This window comes from Erythranthe guttata, chromosome 8, assembly GCF_056151865.1.
Source record: "Erythranthe guttata isolate IM_541 chromosome 8, IM_541, whole genome shotgun sequence".
In the NCBI taxonomy this organism is placed as follows: domain Eukaryota; kingdom Viridiplantae; phylum Streptophyta; class Magnoliopsida; order Lamiales; family Phrymaceae; genus Erythranthe; species Erythranthe guttata.
The window spans coordinates 21,947,177-21,969,584 of NC_142540.1; the positions used below are offsets into that span (position 1 = coordinate 21,947,177).

At 30.7% G+C, this 22,408-nt stretch overlaps 2 protein-coding genes and 1 long non-coding RNA gene across 3 annotated transcripts; 2 read left to right on the forward strand and 1 right to left on the reverse strand.

Annotated features, from left to right (window-relative positions):
• Positions 1-615: 615 nt before the first annotated feature.
• WUS (Homeodomain-like superfamily protein) lies at positions 616-2,172 on the reverse strand. Its single transcript, XM_012989541.2, has 3 exons — positions 1,593-2,172; positions 1,410-1,510; positions 616-1,187 (listed from the first exon to the last, which is right to left on the reverse strand). The coding sequence occupies exons 1-3, from the start codon at positions 2,044-2,046 to the stop codon at positions 804-806; spliced, it is 939 nt and encodes a 312-aa protein (XP_012844995.2). The 5' UTR covers positions 2,047-2,172; the 3' UTR covers positions 616-803.
• An 11,646-nt stretch (positions 2,173-13,818) lies between these two features.
• LOC148768822 (uncharacterized) lies at positions 13,819-15,706 on the forward strand. Its single transcript, XR_016033268.1, has 2 exons — positions 13,819-14,248; positions 15,391-15,706. It is a non-coding gene; the product is annotated as an uncharacterized LOC148768822 (long non-coding RNA).
• A 1,825-nt stretch (positions 15,707-17,531) lies between these two features.
• On the forward strand, positions 17,532-18,988 carry LOC105965044 (thiosulfate sulfurtransferase 18). The gene is made up of 6 exons (XM_012989555.2): positions 17,532-17,698; positions 17,846-17,929; positions 18,176-18,249; positions 18,366-18,436; positions 18,565-18,618; positions 18,753-18,988. The coding sequence occupies exons 1-6, from the start codon at positions 17,679-17,681 to the stop codon at positions 18,846-18,848; spliced, it is 399 nt and encodes a 132-aa protein (XP_012845009.2). The 5' UTR covers positions 17,532-17,678; the 3' UTR covers positions 18,849-18,988.
• Positions 18,989-22,408: the final 3,420 nt, after the last annotated feature.

Here is a 22,408-nt window from a genome sequence, read left to right on the forward strand (position 1 = left end):
AAAATCAAAATCGTTACTTACTCTCTTATTCCATAATAACTGCCTCTTTTTTAAAATATTTTATTTCATATTATCTATCATTTTAGATTTTCAATACTGCATTAAGTATATATTTTATGTTTTAACATTATCAATTAAACTTTAAATATTATCTCTTATTACATCGTTATATTAACAAGATTATTTTAGTCTTTTCCATATATCTTTCCTAAAATCAAGATACATTTTTGACATTCTTAATGTGCAAAACTGAAAAACAACAGCTAATTAGGAACTTTAGCGCTGTCATATATGTATACAATTAATGTTACCATTGAAAAATGTGTTTGTTCGAAATGTGCTTAAACTAAACGTGCATTTCCAAGCATAACTAAGTCGTCGATACCAAAATGTGAACCAGTGGTACATGACCTGGTCCGGAACCAACCCCAAAATTTCAAAATATTAGAGGTTGATCTCTATATCAAGAACATTAAGAGGAAACTAAGTAAAAAATCTTGAAATTTGGGGGAAAAAAAACAACTAACTACAAATGAAAGGTAAACAATTAAATTGTTGCAACATATATAGTACCTAGTTAACCAAAGTGATGAGTAGTTAATATGCTAATTAGTCTTCATAAAATACTAAGAGTTTGGATAAATAAGTTAATAATTACACAGCATCATTCCATATTATAATATATATATATATATATAGGCTAGTACTAATAGTCTTCTAATAAAGAGTGGTAAAGAAAGTGTACTTTAATTTAAAATTAATGCATATATATAGCCGTAAATATAATAATAATATAATAATATTCAAGAAGTGGAGAATCTGGTGCAGGAGGCGGCAGCAGCATAGGAGTTGAGGGTGAGCTCAAGAGAAGCCATAGGTCCGGCGACGGCGGAGGAATCATCATCATCAGCTTGAGGACGGCGGCGCCACCCATTAAAGTCGTGCTTGACCAAGTCGTCGCCGTGCATTGGGAAGAGAGGAAGGGTTTCAATCTGCTGCTCCTCCATTTCCATTTCCATTGAATCTAGGGCTTGACCGTATAATTTTCTCTTCTCAAGAAACGGGTGCGGGTACGGGTATGGGTGCGGGTACGGGTATGGATTATCAACACCTATCCATGCAAAGCTCTGCCCCATCGTTCCACCATTAACGCTTCCTCCTCCACTTTGATTATTTATCGAGCACTCCTACATAATTTACATATATATTATATATATTAGTTTTATTTTTATTATTATTACAAAAAATATATATACTTTGTAGAAAAAGCTGGTGTGTGTCTAGATCTCATGATTATTACTTTACAAAATTCAAAAAGAAACTTTATATTAATTATTCTCATGCTGTAATTTGTACGTACCCCCAATTAAATTAATGAATGAATTAAATAAATAAATAAATAAACTAACCCGAAAACTCTTCTCCATGGCCACAGAACCATAATTTCCGACATGAGCACTACCTAGGAAACCTGGTGTAGAAGAAGTAGACGAAGATGGAAAATTACCACCTGTAAATAAATTCCAAAGAAAGAGAAACCCTTGATTAATTAATTTATAAGAAAATAAAATAAAAATAAATGTTATTATTACCAGCAGGAGGAGGAGGTGGGTTGGAAGAAAACTTGGTGTAGAGGTGATCTTGATGAGTGGTTTTCCAAGTATTATTACCAGGCCTGCTGACGTGGTGGTGCATTGTTGTTGTTGTTGTTGGAGGGATGATTTGATGTTGTTGATGAATATGATCAGAAGTGAAGCGCTTCTTCTGCCTCTCGCGGGCTTTGTGGTTTTGGAACCAGTAAAAAACATTCTTACCTTCAATCTTACCGTACTGTCTTAACTTGGCAGATATCCTCTGAATTTGCTCGGCAGTTGGAGATCTGACTCCATTGTTGTAGTAAAGCTCCTTCAGTATTCTTATTTGTTCTGTTGTCGGCGTCCACCTCGTACTGCTCTGCCTGCACATGTAACTGCTATTGTTGCTTTTCCCTCCTCCTTCTTCATTTCCATTTCCCTGCACTCCATTTTCTTCATGAGCTTCCGCCATCTTTTGTTTTTTCAACAACAACAAGAATGAATGAAGCTGAGGAATATATTATATTATATTAGTGAGAGAATGAATGGGAGGATATTAATTAATTTGGTGGGTAGGTGTGGAGATGGGGATTATATATATTTCTCAGGATCATGAGTTTGATTATATTTAAAGAGGAGTGAGAGAGAGAGAAGATATATCATGAAGTCACACCAGCAGCCCCACGCACATGGAGAGAGCTAGAGAGAGAAAGCGGTAATTGATATGGAGAGAGAGAGAGAGAAAGAGGTCTAGAGAGAGAGAGAGGGGATATGATCTGAGGGAGAGAGAGAGAGAGAGAGATATCTGGGAGAGAAGGACTGAAGTTGACAGAGCAAGGGGAAGAAAAAGGGAAGGGACAAAAGAGGGACTATAAAGTAGCATTTCAGACACACATTTGCTTGGGTTCTAAGCCATCCATGTCATCAAGATTTCTCATTATTCACCTCTACCCATCACCATCCCATCTTTTTCTTCTTCTTTTTTTTTCTTTTTCTTTTTTATACTTTCACTAATATATATACACACACACACACACATATCCTTGAACCAAATTAATAATATGAATATATGTGTGTGTGTGTGTGTGTGTGTATGCATGTGACTGTCTGAATGAATTAACTGAATGAATGAATGTTTCAAAGAAGTGATGTCTTTGTGATATATATATTTATATTTTCATGAGGGTTCATCTTTTAATGTAAGATATATATATATACAGTCTTTTTTGTTATCAGTCCCCCAATCTTTGTTCTCAGAGATATTCTTGTACTTACACAAATGAATTCATCATCCATATATATATAACATATATATGTATGTGTTTTAATGTAAACTGTATAAATAAAAAAATGGAGATATACTAAAATTAAAAAAAGTTTCTGAGAGAGAAATTAGTATGTTGATTGAGACATTGATGACAACTGGTACTCGAAACATCAATACCTACGTACTAGAGCTATATATATATATACATATATATATATATATGTGTGTGTGTGTGTGTGTTGTATAGGTAGTATAGAGGTGTAGCTTAATTCCCTTGTTGTGTACTAATGATTTATATGTAGTAAAGTACATTTGGTCTTTTTTTGCAGATTTGAAACTATTATCAGTAACCTTGCATTTATGCCTTCCTACTCCTGCACAGAATTAATTAACTTATGTTGTACATATATTATTACTCTAACTTCATGGATTTTTATATTATATATATCATTTATTTATGCCCTCACTTCATAATTACATATTGTAATTTAAAAGATCGACTATTCCCTTAATCCCATGTTATTTGTCGTTTGAATAGGTTTTTTTGCCCAAATACTACTAGCCCCAAAGTACATAATGTAAACCCTAATTTAGCTTAAAATTCACCAATTAACTAATTTTGAACCATAACCCAAATTTTATCCGTGCCGCCAGAAACCAGGTGACTAATTTTTTTATTTTTTTTTAATTCCTGAAAAAAATATCCCATCGCCATTGATCGGTCTCTGGGGTTGATTTTTTTTTCTGGCTTTTAGACCGTTATAAAATAATATTACTAACATTAATATGAAATTATATTGTTGTTTTGGTTTGCAATACTCTTGTCTCAGACAATAATATTGTTGTTAACACAATATTAATATTGTTTTGGCCTACAATATTACTATCTCATATAATAATATTGTTGCAACATATACTGATATTATTGTGTTAATATTATTGTTGTTAACAGAGTAATAGTATTGTGTTAATATTGATATTCCTATTTCAAACAATAATACTACTGTTCGCACAACAATATTATTTCGTTAATTGTTTAAAAAAAAAACTAAAATAAAATGTAAAAGAATATTTAATGTTTTTGTGAATAATATAATATTATTGTGTTGACCGATAACTTAAATAATTCAAAAAAATTATAAAGAAAACAACGCCGAAGACCGGCTGTTAAAGGTGGTGGCGTGAAAAAAAAAGGTTTTCTTTTTTCAAAAAAAGAAGAAAAAAGGGAAAAAAAAAATCAACGCCGAAAACTAGATAAGTTTTTGACAGATTTTTTATTAAGGAACCAAAATAAAAAATTAAAGTCAACACCGTTCAATGGCCGGAAAAAAAGTCCAGAATAAAAGAAAAATCCAAATATTATGAAAATAAGGGTTAATGTGATATATTTGTTAAAAATGGAGATAATGCGCAATATTTATTAAAATCGTACGATTTACGATTCAAATCGTACGATTCGATTCAATTTGAATCCTTTTCGATTCAAATCATTGAATAAATCGTAAATTTTAAAAAATCGTACGATTTACGATTCGATTTGTACGATTTTACGATTTGTACAATTTTCGGAAAATATATATATTTTAAAAATAAAATTAAAAATTGTGCTAAAATGTTAGGTCTTAAGTACAAACACAAGTTAATATATGATAATTTCTCGTAATACCAACATTTTTACGTACTATCATGACTATTTTTTTCTTCTTTTAATATTGTTCATCTCCAATTGTATTTAGAAAAATCGATAATATTTTTATATATTCTAGATAGTTTTATTCTTATTTTTTTTCAATGTTTTATTTGATTTATTCAGACATATCGATTGCCATCAACTAATTGCATATTACGAATTTGCATGAGATCTTGAATATATATATATATATATATATATATATATATATATATATATATATATATATATATATATATATATATATATATATATATATATATATTTGTTAGTATTATACAATGATTCATAAATACATGTACATCATTTAATATATTAATATTTTAATGAAATTAAAAAAATCTTATGATTTACGATCCATTACAATTTATGATTCGCAATTTTGACAAAAGGATTTTGGATTCGATTTAAGATTTGATAACCATGTTGTATTACACAACTCAAATTTAAAGGGTTAAAAGTATTTAGCCTATCATTTGCTACGTACTTATTACTGTTGATATATGTGCAAATGCAGTCACGTAATTGTGGTATAGTAGCTATAATATAATTTCGTCGCTATGGTTTGCTTGTCTCTTTCCGGGTATTAAACTGCCGAAAAGCAGAGAGAGAGAGAGAGAGAGAGAGAGAGAGAGAGAGAGAGAGAGAGAGAGAGAGAGAGAGAGAGAGAGAGAGAAAGTATGATGATGATAATGAGTCAAAATCAAAGAAATATGGCTATCTCAAAGTTGATCTTTATCATAGGAAAGAGTAAGAGAGAGTGTGCAGCAGTCAGAATTCTTTTGGATGGAAAAAGTGGTAGTAGACTGTGACAGAATGAATTCAAGACGAGGACCTCAAATTCAATAATTTCTAATTTAATTAATTTAATTAGTTTTACAATCAACAAAAAAATCCAGCATTATTCATATGTAACACTTATCTCTCTAAATTGTTTTTCTTTAAAACATTTATCCACTTAAACTATCAATCAACACTCATCCCCTCCAGCACCATTTTCTTTGCATCTCAAAGTTTAAAACTACAATTAAAATTTCTCATAATGTATTGAATTGATTAATTGGAAAAGCAATTTAGTTAATTTATTCAAATATCAATTGAAAATTCAATGAATATTCTAAAATTTAAAATATCTTTAAAATTAATATAACAATCTAATTTTGTTTGGCTGAGATAATTTGAAAAGTGAAAAAAAAATCAGATTTTTGAAAAGAATAAAACTAATAAATATTTTAGGACCGAGTGAATTAAAGGTATATTTGCACAACTAACTGTAAACCTATCAATGAAAATTAGATGCTACACCTAATTAGTTACACTTGGTGAATTTGAACCATAAGTCTAGTGTTTACATATAACACACATACACCCATGTGTATGTGTGTTTAGTGGATAATATTCAGGGTAAATGACTAGGCACATGACAAAGAACTTAAATATATATATGTTCAGACAAAAAATAGTCTTGCAAATAAACCCATTTTCATATATTTTGTCTAAAATATCCTCCACAATATAACTTTCATCAATTTCATCCATTATACACTAACTTCATTAATATTGCACATTGACTCCAAATTTGAACAAATATATCACATTAACCCCATTTTCATAATTTTTTAACAAAATATATATTTTTTTTCAGAAAATAATTTTTTTTTTGAATTTTTTTTTCTAGACGGATTCCGTCGTTGACATTTTTTAATTTTTTTTCCTCTCTAAATTACAATGTTAACAACAAAATTATTGTCTGAGTTAGTAATATTGAATAGCCAAACGGTAATATTACTGTCCCGAACAATAATATTATGAATATTACTTTCCCGAACAACAATATTATTAATATTATTGTCCCAAACAGTAATATTATTGCATGAGACAGTAATATCACGGTCGAAGACAGCAAAATTGCAGGTCAAGACGATAAAATTAATTAATACAGTAAAATTACTGTCAGAGACAGTAAAATAGGAGGCCAAGACAGTTATGTAAATTAAAATATTTTTTTTAAGAAAAAAACAAGTTTTCAAGAAAGAAAGGAAAAAAAAAGTCAACGCCGGAGACTGGCGGTTGACCTGCCGGAAAATAAAATTCATAAAAAAAAAGTTTTCAAAAAAAATAACTAAATAAAAGATAAAAAAAAAAAGTCAACGACGGTCTCTGGCGGTGGCGGTCAAAATTGGAATAAGGGTGAAAATTGGTTAATTGGTGAAATTGGGATAAATTGTGGCGTAAATCATGAAATTGGAGTTGAATAAGGGTTTATAATGCATTGGGCATAATTTTGGTATATATATAGAAGGGTATTCCTTATTTGCAAATAAGTTTGAATGAGCTGGATTTATTTGGAAGATAAAAAAGTTGGATCTCCCTTTTTTAATTAAGTGCCTTGTCATGGTCCTATTTGCTATTTGCCCAATTATTTAATCAAATTTACAGTGAAAATCCACCAAATGGAAATAACTTCCCCTTGAACTAGATTCATCATATTTTAGGATTCCAAGTCGTTCATTGCCACGAAAAATACCTTGGTATGCCAGCTTCGATGGGGCGAACGCGAAAGGAGATTTTTATCTTTCTCAGGGATCGATTGTGGGTGAGAATCAAAGGTTGGGGTGAGAAGCAGTTGTCTAGGGCGGAAAAAGAAGTGCTTATTAAAGACGTCCTCCAGTCTATTCCTTTGTACATAATGAGTTTTTTTCTAATTTCTCAAGGACTCATTCGAGATATAGAATCAGCAATAAAAAGGTTTTGGTGGGGGATGAAAGCTCGGGGAATGGCGTGAATGTCGTGGGACAAAATATGTAAGGGAAAGAGTATTGGGGGTATGGGCTTTCGTGACTTGCACAGTTTCAACCTAGCTCTCACTAGGCCAAAATGCAACACTAGCGACGTTTTTTTTCGCGACGGTTATGTGTTCGTCGCAGGTTTGCGACGTTTCGGTGCTTAAATCGTCGCTTAAAGTGGAAAATACAGGTTTAATTCAAAACACTAGCGACGATTCTGGATAAGCGTCACTAGGTCGTGACGAAACTGAAATAAACGTCGCTAATACGAAAAAGAAAATTAAAAATACTTTTCTTGGCGACGGAAACAAATATTCGTCGCTAAGTTACATATTTTATGATTTTATATTTCAAATTTGGCGACAAAACAGGTGGAATCGTCGCATGTATTGTTTAAAAAAAAAGAAAAAATAATATACTTTGCAACGTTTGTGAATAAACGTCGCGAGTAGTGCCCAATTATTTTAATTAATTTATATGTGGCGACGGAAAGAAGAAAACGTCGCTACTGTTTTAGTAATTTTTTTTTTATATCCCTGCGACGGATTAACAAAAGCGTCGCAATAAATGTGCTCAATTTTTTTTTCGAATATAGTAGCGACGTAATCGTACGATTCGTCGCTAGGTCTCGGATATGTTGGCGACGAAATGCGGAATCGTCGCAAAGATTGACTTATGATTTCAATCAGACCCTAATTCGATCTATTTCCTCCCCTCTCTCTCAAACTTTCTCCCCCTCTCCATTTCCTCCGATCTGCCGTCGCCAACAGCCGCCCGCCGCCGCCGCCTGCTGCTGACAGTTCGCCGGCATCCCGCCGCCGTCATCCCGCCGCCTAATTCGCCCCCAATCTCCGCTGCCCGATCCGTTGCCGTCGCCAGCCGTTGCCGTCGCCGACAGCCGTCCGCCGACAGCCGTCCGCCGCCATCCCTCCGCCGTTGCCGACAGCCCTCCACCGCCAGCCGTTACCGTCTGCCGCTATTCCTCATTTCTCAAGGTAATTTTCTGTTTTTTTAAATGTTTGTTTGTTTATGTTCAAAATTTTGTATGTGTTCGATTATCGATCTATTTTTAGGTTTTTTCTCGGAATTATGTGTTTGTTTGCTTTATGTTGATTTGATGAGCCTGTGTTGCTCGGAATTATTCGGAATTATTGTTGATCGGAATTATGCGAACTGTTCTTGGGTTTTATGTTGCTCGGAATTATGTGTTTGCTCGGAAAAGCCGTTGCTCGGAATTATATGTTTGTGAGTCTGTTGTGTGTGTGTGTGTGTTTTTGTGAGTCTGTTGTGTGTATGTTTCTATCTTCAATTTGGCTACTTTGCTACTGTGTCGGTGGTTTTTTTATTTTATTTTATTTTATTTTTTTTTTTTTTGGGAAAATTCCGTAAATTTTCGGAAAATAACTGAAAATGTCCGAAAAAATTCCGAAAATGAAGATTTCCGAAAATTTTCAATTTTCCGAAAATTCCGATAAAATTGGAATCGGAATCAATTTTTGAATTCTGAAAAAACCGGAATCGAAATTTGAAGGCGTTTTGGACTTCCGAAAAAAATCGGAAATTTTCCGAAACACCCAAATCCGATCCGATCCGTCCGATTTCCACTCCTAATTATGACTATAAAATATATAAATAAATAAATAAACCTTTTGGGAAAAATATTGAAAAATTGCTTTAAATTAGGGTAAATTACAATCACATCCTAAGGTAAAGCTAAATTATGAAATATTGAAAAATTGCTTTTAATAATTGTGATCCTTCCCAATTTCTAGGTAATCTTGTGAAATAAAGCATGCCAAAAGATAGGAGTTGGGTTTTATTAGGTGATCGTCGGTTAGAAGCATATCAAAATGGTTGATGCAAAACAAGCATGGAGATTGGTGATGCAACCGAATCTTCTATTCACCCGAGTTTTCAAAGCAAAGTATTTTCCACAGTGGGATATGTTTTCGGCGGATATTGGAACTCGACCCTCTGCCACTTGGCAAAGTATTCTTACGGCTATGCTGTATTTAAAGGCTGGTATTCGAAGTAGAATTAGAGACGGGACTAGTACCTCAATTTGGGGAGACGATGGCTTACAGATGAAACTTCTTTCAAGGTGATCACACGGAGAGCGATTAATAATGCTTTTCCTGATAAAGTGTCAGACATAATTGATCAACCAACTCACTCTTGGAATATTTCGCTGATCAATGCGACATTTTGACCAATAGATAGAGATCGGATCCTTGTGGTCCCAATTGGCTGTACATATGCAGAAGACAAGATGATATGGCACTATACGAAGAACGGATATTTTTCTCAACGTACTTGCTACCATTTAATTCTTGCAATGTGGCAGCGGGCTGACTTAATGAGAAATATGTTGGGAATCAGGCACGTGTACGCAACGAAAAACAAAATTTTTATATGAAAAACGATTTTATTCATATAAACACATACCCAAAATTAAACAATTAATTACGTATCTTAACGCTTCCAGCGAAATTTAAAAACAACATGCATATTAATTCGATAATTAAAACATTTAGTATGCTCGCAACGAATCGTAATATTCATACAAATATTTTCACGAAAAACGATCAAGTAAAAACATACACAATCAATATCATGAAAACATGCAACGTACAATTTAATCTAATTAAATTTAAACCTTAAACCTAACGGATTCGAAAGATTATCTTATGAAGCGTGAGGTGAACTATCGATTGAAGCAACCTGCCACGAAAACCAATCGGTGCAGTCGGGAGGAGCAGCGGCGGCGGACGCGCGGGTTAGCGGCGGCGCGTGAGATTCACGCGCTGTCTTCGGGCGGCGCGTGAAGGCGTGTGCGGCGGCTTTTAAGCGATTTGACTCCTTTGTCTTCATCCTCTCGAATTTCACCTAGTATATTGATTTCTACTAAATACGTGGCACTAGACACGCAAAAGTTAGAATAGACGGAAGAAAAAGACAAAAAGAAAAGAGCTACCGAAGACGACCGGCGCGTGGGGCCGATTGCGGCGATGGGGATAATGTGCTGATGGATCATGGGATAGTGGGTTAACGGGTCATGGGGATGTATAAGGTGGAGGGACATAAATAGGAAAATGGGTGGCTAAGATTTTGAGTGGGTTCTCCTCAAATGGTGTAAAATAGTTTGGGTCTTTCTCTATTAAAAGAAGTATTTAGGGCAATGACAAATAGGCCCATGACAAGGGCACTTAATTAAAAGAGGGACATTCAAATTTTTTGTCTTTCAAATAAATCCAGCTCATTCAAACTTATTTGCAAATAAGGAAAATCCTTTTATATATACCAAAATTACCCCCAATTCATTGAAACCCAATTCAACTCCAATTTCATGATTTACACCCCAATTTAGCCCAATTTCATCAATTATTTTAACCATAATTTCAATTTTGACCCGCCACCACCGGAGTCCGCCCAATCCGTTTTCTTTTTTGAAAACTTTTTTTTTTTGAAATTTTTTCCGGAAGATCAACTTTCGTTGAGCGCCGGGTCTCCGGCGTTGACTTTTTTTTTCTTTTTTATTTTTATAGTTTTGTTTTTTCATAAAAACAATATTTTAATTAATATTACTGTCTTGGTTGCTAAATTACTGTCTCCAGCAGTTATTTAACTGTCGGAGACAATAATTTAACTGTGAATTGATTTTGTTTTCTTCAAAATTATTTTAAGTAATATGTCTTGGCTCCTAAGTTACTGTCTCCAGCAGTTATTTAACTGTCGGAGACAGTAATTTAACTGTTAATTGACTTTTTTCTTAAAATATTTTAATTAATATTACTGTATTTGTTGCTAAATTACTGTCTCCAGCAGTTATTTAACTGTCGGAGACAGTAATTTAACTGTTAATTGACTTTTTTATTCTTAAAAAAATATTTTTAATTAATATTACTGTCTTGGCTGCTAAATTACCGTCTCCAGCAGTTATTTAACTGTCGGAGACAATAATTTAACTGTTAACTGACTTTTTTTTTTTTTTTTTTTTTTAATTTCTAAATAAAAATTATTTTAATTAATATTACTTCCTTGGCTGCTAAATTACTGTCTCCAACAGTAATTTAACTGTCTTAGATAGTAATATTAATAATATTGTTGTTCGGGAAAATAATATTTATAATATTACTGGCCCAAACAGTAATATTACTGTCTAAGTCAGTAATATTAATTAAAATATTTTTTTCTAAGAAAATAAAATCGAAAAAAAAAGTCAACGCCGGATATCGGCGGTCAACGTTGGTTGACCGGCCGAAAAAAATGTTAAGAAAAAAAAAGTTTTCAAAAAAAAAAAGAAAAAAAAGTCAACGCCGGAATATGGTCGGAAAAAAAAATTTAGAAAAAAAATTATTTTCTAAATTTTTTTTTGGGTTTAATGGGATATATTGGTTTAAATCCGGGGTCAATGTGTAATATTAAGGAAGTTAGATCATAATTCATAATGGATGGACTTGATAAGAATTATATTATGGAGGGTATTTTAGACTAAAGACATGGGGATGGGTTTAATTGAGAGACTATTTTCTTTTTTGTGGACCAATGTGCATTTAAGTCCCATGTAATGGGCCTTTTTGCCATTCGCCCATATATATATATATATATATATATATATATATATATATATATATATATATATATATATATATATATATATATATATATATATATATATATATATATATACTACTCCATATGTCCCATGATATATGTCTATTAAGAGAGTTTATTTGTTCTAATTTATTTAACACTTATTTTTCCAATGAAGGATTTATAAATTGTATTTTTTTTTTCAATTTTGCTATTTATCACTCTTAATTAATTAGTTGATAAATAATTAATGACAAGTATAAATTAATAATTTCCTATATTTCTCACTATAATTTATTTATATATATTGTCCCTAGTAATATATATGCAACAACAAAAAAACATCATATAATATAGGTTTATATAGGGTTAATAAAATATAACCTCTTATTAGGAAAAATATTAGGACCAATCACCTCGTATTATTTTTAATTGGTCAAACCCCCTCACAATTATCAATTACTGAACTACTCCCATAATTTCTAATAGCAATAACCCCCCCCCCCCCCCCCCCCCCCCCCCCCCCCCCCCCCCCCCCCCCCCCCCCAAATTATTTTCCCTAAAACTGCATATATTCAACAATTTCGTCAGTATAATCTCTCCCCAATTTCAACTAGTCTGTTATATTCGTGCCAAGAAAGTCGCAAAAAAACCAAATAACGTTTGTGTGGGAATCGTTGAGAAAGACAGGTCGACAACAATGGTGAAAAAGTAGCAAGAAGAAGACAGGTAGTTTCCTATACACCCATCGCTCCCCTCGACGTCTATTAACCTAATCTATGTATATTTACCACATAATTTTTGTTTTTAACACCCTTCTCAGCGACTCCGAAAGGACAAATTGAAGTCTCCTACATCATTGATATGTAACAGCACGCGACGACCATATGCGACGGTTCGAAATTCTTCCATGGTTGATTACTCAAAAATGGAGTTTGTAAACAAGCTTGTTTTTTAGATCTACAGATCTATGGTCGCACTATTTGTTGACTCATAAATATTTGTTTCCTATGAAATTTGTTTTATCAGAGTCCACAACAAAGAAGAGATCATTGTTGTCGAAAAACTAAAATATTGCAATCATCTACCACTACCAAAAAATAGGGCTTTTGTGACGGATATTTTGTGACAACCTAAATCTGTCACCGTTAGTGACCGAATGAGTGACAGGTATGTGACTGAATGTACTACTAAAATACGGAATTTTTTTATGACCAATATGTGACGAATTTGGGACAAATTTTGTGACAATCGAAACTCAGTCACATTTCGGTCACAAATCTTTTGACGGAAACTGATTCAGTCACAAATTAGCCACAAATTTTCTATGAATAAAACAATTTGATCAATGTCGGTCACAGATCTGTCACAATATCATGCCTGTCACACATCCGTCACATACATTTTGGTCACAAGTCTGTCACATTTTATGTTTCGTCATTAATCCATCACTATGTTTATCTGGTCAGAAATAGTCACATACATTTCAGACACAAGTCCGTGACATTTTATGTTTCGTCGTTAATCTGTCACTAAACTAATTGTTGTGTTACTTGTTATTTTAATTTTTATAAATTCACTTTAATACTCCAAAATGAGTAACTTGGAAATATAAATTCAGTTACTTGTGTTTTTATTACTTTTTTTAGTTCTACGAAATAGGAGATTGATTTTTTCGACATTAATTATTTTTTTAGTAAAAAAATTGTTTTGTTCTTAATTGCTTAATTCACTTATATATTTAATAAATTTTTTATGTTCTCAAATATTATTTTGATTCTCTTTTTACAGTTAGTTCTTAAACATATAATTAATTATTTTGAAGACAAACCTTAACTTAAATAAAATATAATATATAGAAGAATCACTTTACCTATTTACAGGCCAGGACATAATTACGCAGCTTTCTTCTAGTTATCTTCCAAGTATTCTTTAATTATTATTAGGATCCTATATTGTTTTAAATATTGCATAATAGCCCTTAGGTAAATTTCCTCCTAACTTCCTAGCCTATAAGCAAGGAAGATTCCTCCTATTTTCCTTCCCAATTTTCTTACGGCAGTTTCCTTCTTCTTCCTACAGAAGAAACGATCTTCACTATTCTTCGATGAAAAATCACTCTTCTTCGATGAAAAATCCTCAAAAATTCCCCTTCTTCTCTGGAAGTTTCACATCTAATTAATGGGATTAATTTCCCTACAAAATCAACCAAACCATCAAGAGGATCGGACCCTGGATAACTCTACAGCCTCCAAGTTCAGCCCCAAAAGCCTTCAAGCCAAGCTCTGAGAATCCTTCGGTTTACTCTTCCTCTTTGTCTTCGATTTTCTTCAAAGAGGTAAGGACTTTTGATCTTTACTGAATTAATGATAAATAATAAGATTATGTTTATGTGTTTAATTGATTTATATGTTTAGGAATCAGATTTAGGGATCTAGGTCAAGAAATATAGATTTCCATAAACCCTAGTTCGAATTTCAGATTCGTAGCCTCCGCTTTCGGTGCATGTTTCATCGATGATTTATTTTCCGAAAATTATGAAATTAATTGTGCACTTAGATGTTTCTGTTAGCTTCGTTTTGATATATGGTATGCGTAAATTGGAATTGTATTGATCAAGTTATGAACCGTTTTCTGAAACTGCACGATTTCTGAGTCATCTATGAATTATGTGTTAAATTAAATCCTATCTTAGCCCGATTCATGCGATTCTAACTGGATATGATTAAAGACTTATAAATCTGATTCTCAGTGAAATTTCATGGTGTTTGGTTGAAGGAATGATTTATTTGGTATTTTTAAATTTGAATGCTCTGTTCTGAAATTCTGCTGGTGTTACTGTACTGAATTAATTATTTCTCTCACGTGGATAGGTATTTTACTAAACTGTTTTAATAGGCTATAATTAACATATATGTGAACATTGTGTGAAAATTTCATAAGGTTTGTATGTACGGCTTAAGAGATATGAATTTTCAAAGTTGAAATACCAAAGCTGCCAGATTTTCTAACATAGAGTACTATGAATGAAAAGAGTTGTTAGGACGTTATTTAGAGGACATAGTTCTATCTAAGGATACCTCTCAATGGATTTAGGACCGATAAGAGTATAGGTTCATTTAAGTAATTTGAAGTTCATTATTAAGGTATAATTGTAAATTGTTTTGAAACCTTGATGTGATTAGATTGCGAAGCTGATACGATTTCTTTATAGTTCTTTGGAATGGAGTATGTGGATTTGAATTTCATGTATTATGTGTGCATGTGTTATTATGGTTATGTCTATATGTGCTACAATTATTGGGTCGTTGCATCCCCATGTTAATTCAACATTTTGTTTACGTGAGTAAACCTTGTGAGTATACGAACTTATCAGGTATCTCAAATGATTCATTAGTAACTTTTCAACGTTCGTTTTAATTATGTCAATACAATGCAGTTATTTACTTGTAGTTGTGGACTTCTCCTTTTAATTAACAGAGTTATGTGGATGGGGATGGGAAACAAGATGAAATTGTTGATCAGGGTAGAGGAGAACGTGATGGAGAGGAAGATAGATACTAAGGCCATGGCTTGTCGATATTGAAGGCAGATATTGAAGGCAGATAGAGAAGAGTGGTGTTAGGAATGTGACCTGAAAATTGAGGGCACAAGAGATGGCAGTGATTCAGAAAAGAGAGGAGGAATACAAACGAGTTTAGAGCTAAGAAGAGATTGTGTTTTCTATAAATAAGATATTTATGTTTTGTAATTCATAACAGATTCTTAGCACTAGATACTACTAGCCAAATGATGCTCTGAAAGATTGGAAACGATATGATTTTGTTTTAATATATTTATGCTTTGTGATTTTGTTTTAATATATTTATGCTTTGTGATTTTTTGTTGATTGTTTATCAAAAAAAAATGTAGTAAAATAAAGAGAACAAAACAATTATGGTGCTATTGTGACGAGTAAAGTGACTGATATTTGTGACAACCAATGTGACGGATTGCTTGTGACTGAATTTTGACGGAACACGAAGCATGTGACGGAGTATTTGTGATGATATTTATGACAGATGAATGACGGAACCTTGTGACAGATTAATGACATACAAAAATTATTTATGACGGGATCCGTCACTAAATTTAGGGGAGTTCGATAAGGTATTTGTGACAGAATGTTCCGTCACCAAAGTGTGACGGATTGAAAAAAACCGTCACTATTTTAATTAGTGACGAGGCGTTTTCTCACGGACGAATTCCGTCACACCTCCGTCACCAAAGCCTGTTTGTGACGGATTTTCCTTAATTCAGTGACAAAAATCTCCGTCACAAAAGCCCATATTTTTGGTAGTGTACACTCAGAGTCAACTATAAAATCGGATAGTTCACTATATTTTTTTCCAAAGTCAACTATAAAAATTAGATAGTTAACTATAATTTTTACGATGTCAACTATAAAAAAATGGTAGTTAACTATATTGTTGCCAGAGTCAACTACCAAAATTGGATAGTCAACAATAATTGTTCCGATGTCAACTATAAAAAAATGGTAGTCAACTATATTTTTTCCATTAATTCACTATATTATATTTCAATTTAAGATACTATGGTGTTATCAAATTGAATACTCATGATAAAAATCTCATCTCCGGTGAAAAACATGACTTTTATAGAGTATAAAATAGATTGATTTCAACAACAAAAAAATGAGATGTAGAAGAAAGGATAAAGTAGTGAGAAAAAATAGAGAAAAATAAAAGAGAAAAAATGAAATAGAAACAAACAAGAACAGAGGAGATGAGGGAAAAGAGAGAGAGAGAGAGAGAGAGAGAGAGAGAGAGAGAGAGAGAGAGAGAGAGAGAGAGAGAGAGATGAGAGAGGAGAGAGGAGAGAGGCAGAAAATGAATAAAAGAAAAAGATACGCGAAGAGAGGAAATTGGGGAAGAGAGAGCAGAGAGGAGAGAGAATAAAAAGAATAAAAGAACAACACGTCAAAAGTGAGGAAAAAAAGGAAAAAAAAAAGAAATGAATGGAGAATATAAAATGACGAATAAAAGAAAAGTAATGAAAAGAGAGAGAAAGCAGGAGAAAAATATGGACAAAAAAGAGCACAATAGACATTAACATAAGCTCAGGAGATCACACAATTCAGAAAATATTAAATGTATTTGTTTACAAAGAGTTAATAATAAATTGGGCATAAACTATATTATTTTACCAAATGAGGGGTTATCCCTCGTTTTCCCATAATATAAGACGGATGAATATTTAAAAAAATATATGCTTCGGTCATGAACCATAATAAAGAAATTTTTTTGAAGCATTAGAATAGTTAATGGAGCATTGGCATTAGTAGGTGGAGCATTTAGCTTTGTAACTATTAGTGGTTAATGTTTTGAATAATCATTGTGTCACATCCAACATTCACGATAGAGTTGCAATTAACTTAAATATAATACTATAAATTTGGGATTAATTATCCTAATATGTCATCCTAACTGTCTCTCACTAATTTCCAAGGGATGCACAGTCATCCATCCTCTTATTATTATTATTATTATATATATATATATATATATATATATATATATATATATATATATATATATATAATTAATTAATTAATTACTCCTGCAGTTCCAAATTCATTGGTCACCAACACATTATATATAGGGCCTTATATATATTATATATAACACCCCCAAGAGAACATCTATCCACACACACACACACACTCAAATTGTCCATTGCTTTAAGAATTTCCCACTCTCCCAAAGAACATGGAGTCGGTCAAGAAAAGGTAAATTCATATATTAAACTAGATACATATATATGTATACATATATTACACACACACACGCACACACACTCTATATGTGTGTATATGTTTATGTATATATATTGTTAAGAATTTGCCTATGGGGATTTGTTCTTCTCCTTTTGGTAGTTCTGGGGCAGAAGAAGTGATCACCGTCGATGTTCAAACAGCTAAAGATCTACTAAATCTAGGCCATCGCTATCTTGATGTAAGGTAAAAACTTATTTCACTGTATAACTCTATAAATTAATACAGTCAGGATTAGCAAAATTCTAGTAATTTAGTAATTTAAATTATCGAACTAATAATTTAGTAGATTTTTATCGAGTCGACGAGACCAAAATAAATTATTACTTAAATGAGAATATTAATTTATCGAGTATTAATATACTGAGAATTGAGGTTCTACTGTATATATCAATTTTTTGGCATATTATATTTGAAACCTCAATAAAATAGGACTGAAGAAGAATTCAAGAATGGTCACGTGGAAAATGCCTTGAACATCGCATACATGTTTAATACTCCAAAAGGTTCGTGGGTTTATTTTTACATATTGCCAATTAATTTTCTTCCATATATATCCAATAATTATTTGTTTTATTAATTAAATTTTAAATATGAGTCACAATTCGGGTGATTAATTCAGGCAGAGTGAAGAATCCCATATTTATTGATCAGGTTCTTGCGTTATGTGCAAAGGAAGATAATATTCTTGTGGTAAGTAACTGTACATAAAATAATTGAGTATATATATATATATATATATATATATATATATATATATATATATATATATATATATATATCCATCATTTTTCATATGAAAATAAATGTTCAAATTTCAGGGTTGCCAAAGTGGGGTTAGGTCTGTGTATGCAACTATTGATCTTATTCACTCTGTGAGTTTTTTTTTTTTTTTAATATATTTTTTTTTTAACTTTTTTGCTATCTAAATTTTCCACTATTTTATTGATATTTATATATTCATTAATTAATTAATTAATTAATTAATGGTTTTGGAATTATATTGCAGGAGTTCAAGCATGTGTACAACATGGGAGGGGGATACATTGCGTGGGTTGGGACAGGATTTGCAGTTACAAAAGAACATCGTAATGTGGAGCTCTGATTGCGTGGACGATATCTCATGTCGTTATTTCATATAATTTTATCTCTCTATCTATTGTAACAATATTGGAACAAGCTTTCATCTTTTGTGTATTAAATAAAAGCATTATCCTTATTTAATAAAGTTGCTCCTTGAGATAACTCATTTGTCACTTTTTTTCAGTAGAGATAGATCCATCCTTATTTTCATTACTAAGGAAATCCTCCTAATCTTTCGCCGATATGGACTAAATCGCTCTCATGCGCTTTCTAACTCTTTATTGGATTATGGATCGAGTTGTCACCTTTATCGAGCCCATGATCAATCCAACTTGTCCTTATTGGAGCCGAGCACATCATCACTCGACTCGGAGACTGAACCGGGCTAGGACCTATATACTCGGCCCAGAGTCTTAGTAGGCTCAAGAAGAAGAGTTATGGCAAGTTTGGTTTTTTCTTGCCCACCAAGTATCCACACTTATAAATAAGGAGTTACTCACACCTCTCTTTTATGCTTTCTTACATATCATAATTGATTATCTCTAAATAAAAATTGACTTGATCGTGGAGCTTCTATGCTGCAAAATCCCTCCCGGTGTTGCAGGAACATCGACTAATCAAGACTTCGGTAGCTGGAAGCTGACATCAGGCTCACGTCATCATTCCGAAAAACCAGTTCCGATCAACCTGGTTTCTAAGATTTTGGCATTTAACATTTGGCATTTTCATAATTTATTTTTTAAATTGGGTAACTTTAGTAATAGAAAAAAAACAACTAAATTAAGACAATCAGTTTAGTTCCAATTCTTTCCTTATTGCTGCAGATTTGTTCAACAATATTTGAACTTGGAGATAGAAGTATATCAACGTAGAACTTGAAATGGTTGAATTGCGAATGAAATCCATTTGTATCCATAACAATAACATATTGATGCATTCCTAATTTATTAAATATTTTTGCAATGTGGTCCATAGATTTACTGTCTATATTCTTATTTTGCAGAGATTCGATTATGAAAGTCAAAAAAAATTCCAATTTCATGAAAAAATAATGAAATATTGGAAACCAAGTGATAAATATTGTAACGGAATTAACATTAGAGAGAGAAAATCTTGACTGACAAAATAAAATTGTTTATCTTAATTTAGTTTTTTTCCTATTATTAAAGGGAAAATTAGAGAAAACCTCATTATCTAGGAAAATGAGTTAAGGAAATACCCCCATCTCAAAAATAATTAGAGAAAACTCCCTTGGCTAATAATCCACCCATGTTATATTTTCATAATTCCAAAACTACCCTTAATTGTCTACTATACTCTTTTAAAACCCTAATCTTATTTTTAATTTTTCATCCGCCGCTTTCACGTTACAGATTCTCTCTTCTTCTATGGTTTTCTCTTCTTTTCTCTTCTTCTCTGTTTTCTTCTCTCTTTTTTTCCTCTGTTTTCTCCGGCAATCTTCTCCGTCGCCGCTGCCGCTGCCGTCGCTGGTAGATGGAGAAAGAAAAAAGAGGAAGCACCCATCAAACATTATAAATGATTTTGATAGTGATTCTGAATTCGAATGCTAGGATTCTACATCGGCGACGTAACGGGGTAAAATTGTCGATTTGTTGCCGGAATCGGATTCTGATGGGTGGTTTTGCTTTGGTTGGTGGTGCGAGTTGTGATTTTATTTATTTATTTCTAATAAAAAACCGTCATAATATTAAAGTAAGGTGGTGATGGTGTGTTGTGGCGGCGGTGTGGTGACGATGTGGTGACGATGGGAGGCAGATTTACGGTCTTTTGGTGGATCGTGCGGAAGACGGCGCGTGTAGAGAATTTCGCACATGCTGAAACTTTAATCGACTACGTACATGTTCATAGTCGATTAAGCTAATCGATCAACTATGCTCTGGCAGTCGATTAAGGTTGATCGACTCCAATTTTTTTTTATTTTTTTTGAATTTTTTGTTTATTGATTCCAATCGTATAAATCATTTATGATGTTTGTATATTTTTTGTTTTTGTAATATAGTTGATTTTGCATTTTTCCGTAGTTGTAATTTGTTATGTTTAGTGGCAGATTCTTAATCGACTATGCTTCACATCATAGTCGATTAATATGCTTCATTGACTCCATTTTTTTATTTTTTTTTGAATTCTTTGTTTATTGATTCCGATTGTATAAATCAATTATAATGTTTGTATATTGTTTGTTTTTGTAAAATATAGTTGAGTTTGCATTTTTGTAGTTGTGATTTGTTATTTTTAGTAGTCGGTTCCTCAATCGACTATAGTTCATCATAGTCGATTTAATATGCTTCATAGTCGATTAACATTCCTCACAGAGAAAAAAAAGTTAAAAAACGAAGAAATGTTTAATAATAATAATAATAATAATAATAATAATAATAATAATAATAATAATAATAATAATAATAATAATAATAATAATAATAATAATAATAATAATAATAATAATAATAATAATAATAATAATAATAATAATAATAATAATAATAATAATAATAATAATAATAATAATAATAATAATAATAATAATAATAATAATAATAATAATAATAATAATAATAATAATAATAATAATAATAATAATAATAATAATAATAATAATAATAATAATAATAATAATAATAATAATAATAATAATAATAATAATAATAATAATAATAATAATAATAATAATAATAATAATAATAATAATAATAATAATAATAATAATAATAATAATAATAATAATAATAATAATAATAATAATAATAATAATAATAATAATAATAATAATAATAATAATAATAATAATAATAATAATAATAATAATAATAATAATAATAATAATAATAATAATAATAATAATAATAATAATAATAATAATAATAATAATAATAATAATAATAATAATAATAATAATAATAATAATAATAATAATAATAATAATAATAATAATAATAATAATAATAATAATAATAATAATAATAATAATAATAATAATAATAATAATAATAATAATAATAATAATAATAATAATAATAATAATAATAATAATAATAATAATAATAATAATAATAATAATAATAATAATAATAATAATAATAATAATAATAATAATAATAATAATAATAATAATAATAATAATAATAATAATAATAATAATAATAATAATAATAATAATAATAATAATAATAATAATAATAATAATAATAATAATAATAATAATAATAATAATAATAATAATAATAATAATAATAATAATAATAATAATAATAATAATAATAATAATAATAATAATAATAATAATAATAATAATAATAATAATAATAATAATAATAATAATAATAATAATAATAATAATAATAATAATAATAATAATAATAATAATAATAATAATAATAATAATAATAATAATAATAAGAAGAATAAGAATAAGAATAAGAATAATAAGAATAAGAATAATAATAATAATAACAGTGATAATCCTATTATAATTTTCATACTAATAGTACTAATGTTATTACTATTAGTAATAATAATATGTTAATGCTAATATTATATACTAATGTCATTATTAATATTAAT

Bases quoted from the DNA above. Each gene is read 5' to 3' on its own strand.
- WUS (XM_012989541.2), bottom strand. From the start codon at position 2,046: ATGGCGGAAGCTCATGAAGAAAATGGAGTGCAGGGAAATGGAAATGAA. The intron at 1,511-1,592 runs GTAATAATAACA...ATTTATTTACAG, and splicing joins CCCACCTCCTCCTCCTGCTG to GTGGTAATTTTCCATCTTCG. The intron at 1,188-1,409 runs GTTAGTTTATTT...TAAATTATGTAG, and splicing joins CCATGGAGAAGAGTTTTCGG to GAGTGCTCGATAAATAATCA.
- LOC105965044 (XM_012989555.2), top strand. From the start codon at position 17,679: ATGGAGTCGGTCAAGAAAAG. The intron at 17,930-18,175 runs GTAAAAACTTAT...TCAATAAAATAG, and splicing joins CATCGCTATCTTGATGTAAG to GACTGAAGAAGAATTCAAGA. The intron at 18,619-18,752 runs GTGAGTTTTTTT...ATTATATTGCAG, and splicing joins CTATTGATCTTATTCACTCT to GAGTTCAAGCATGTGTACAA.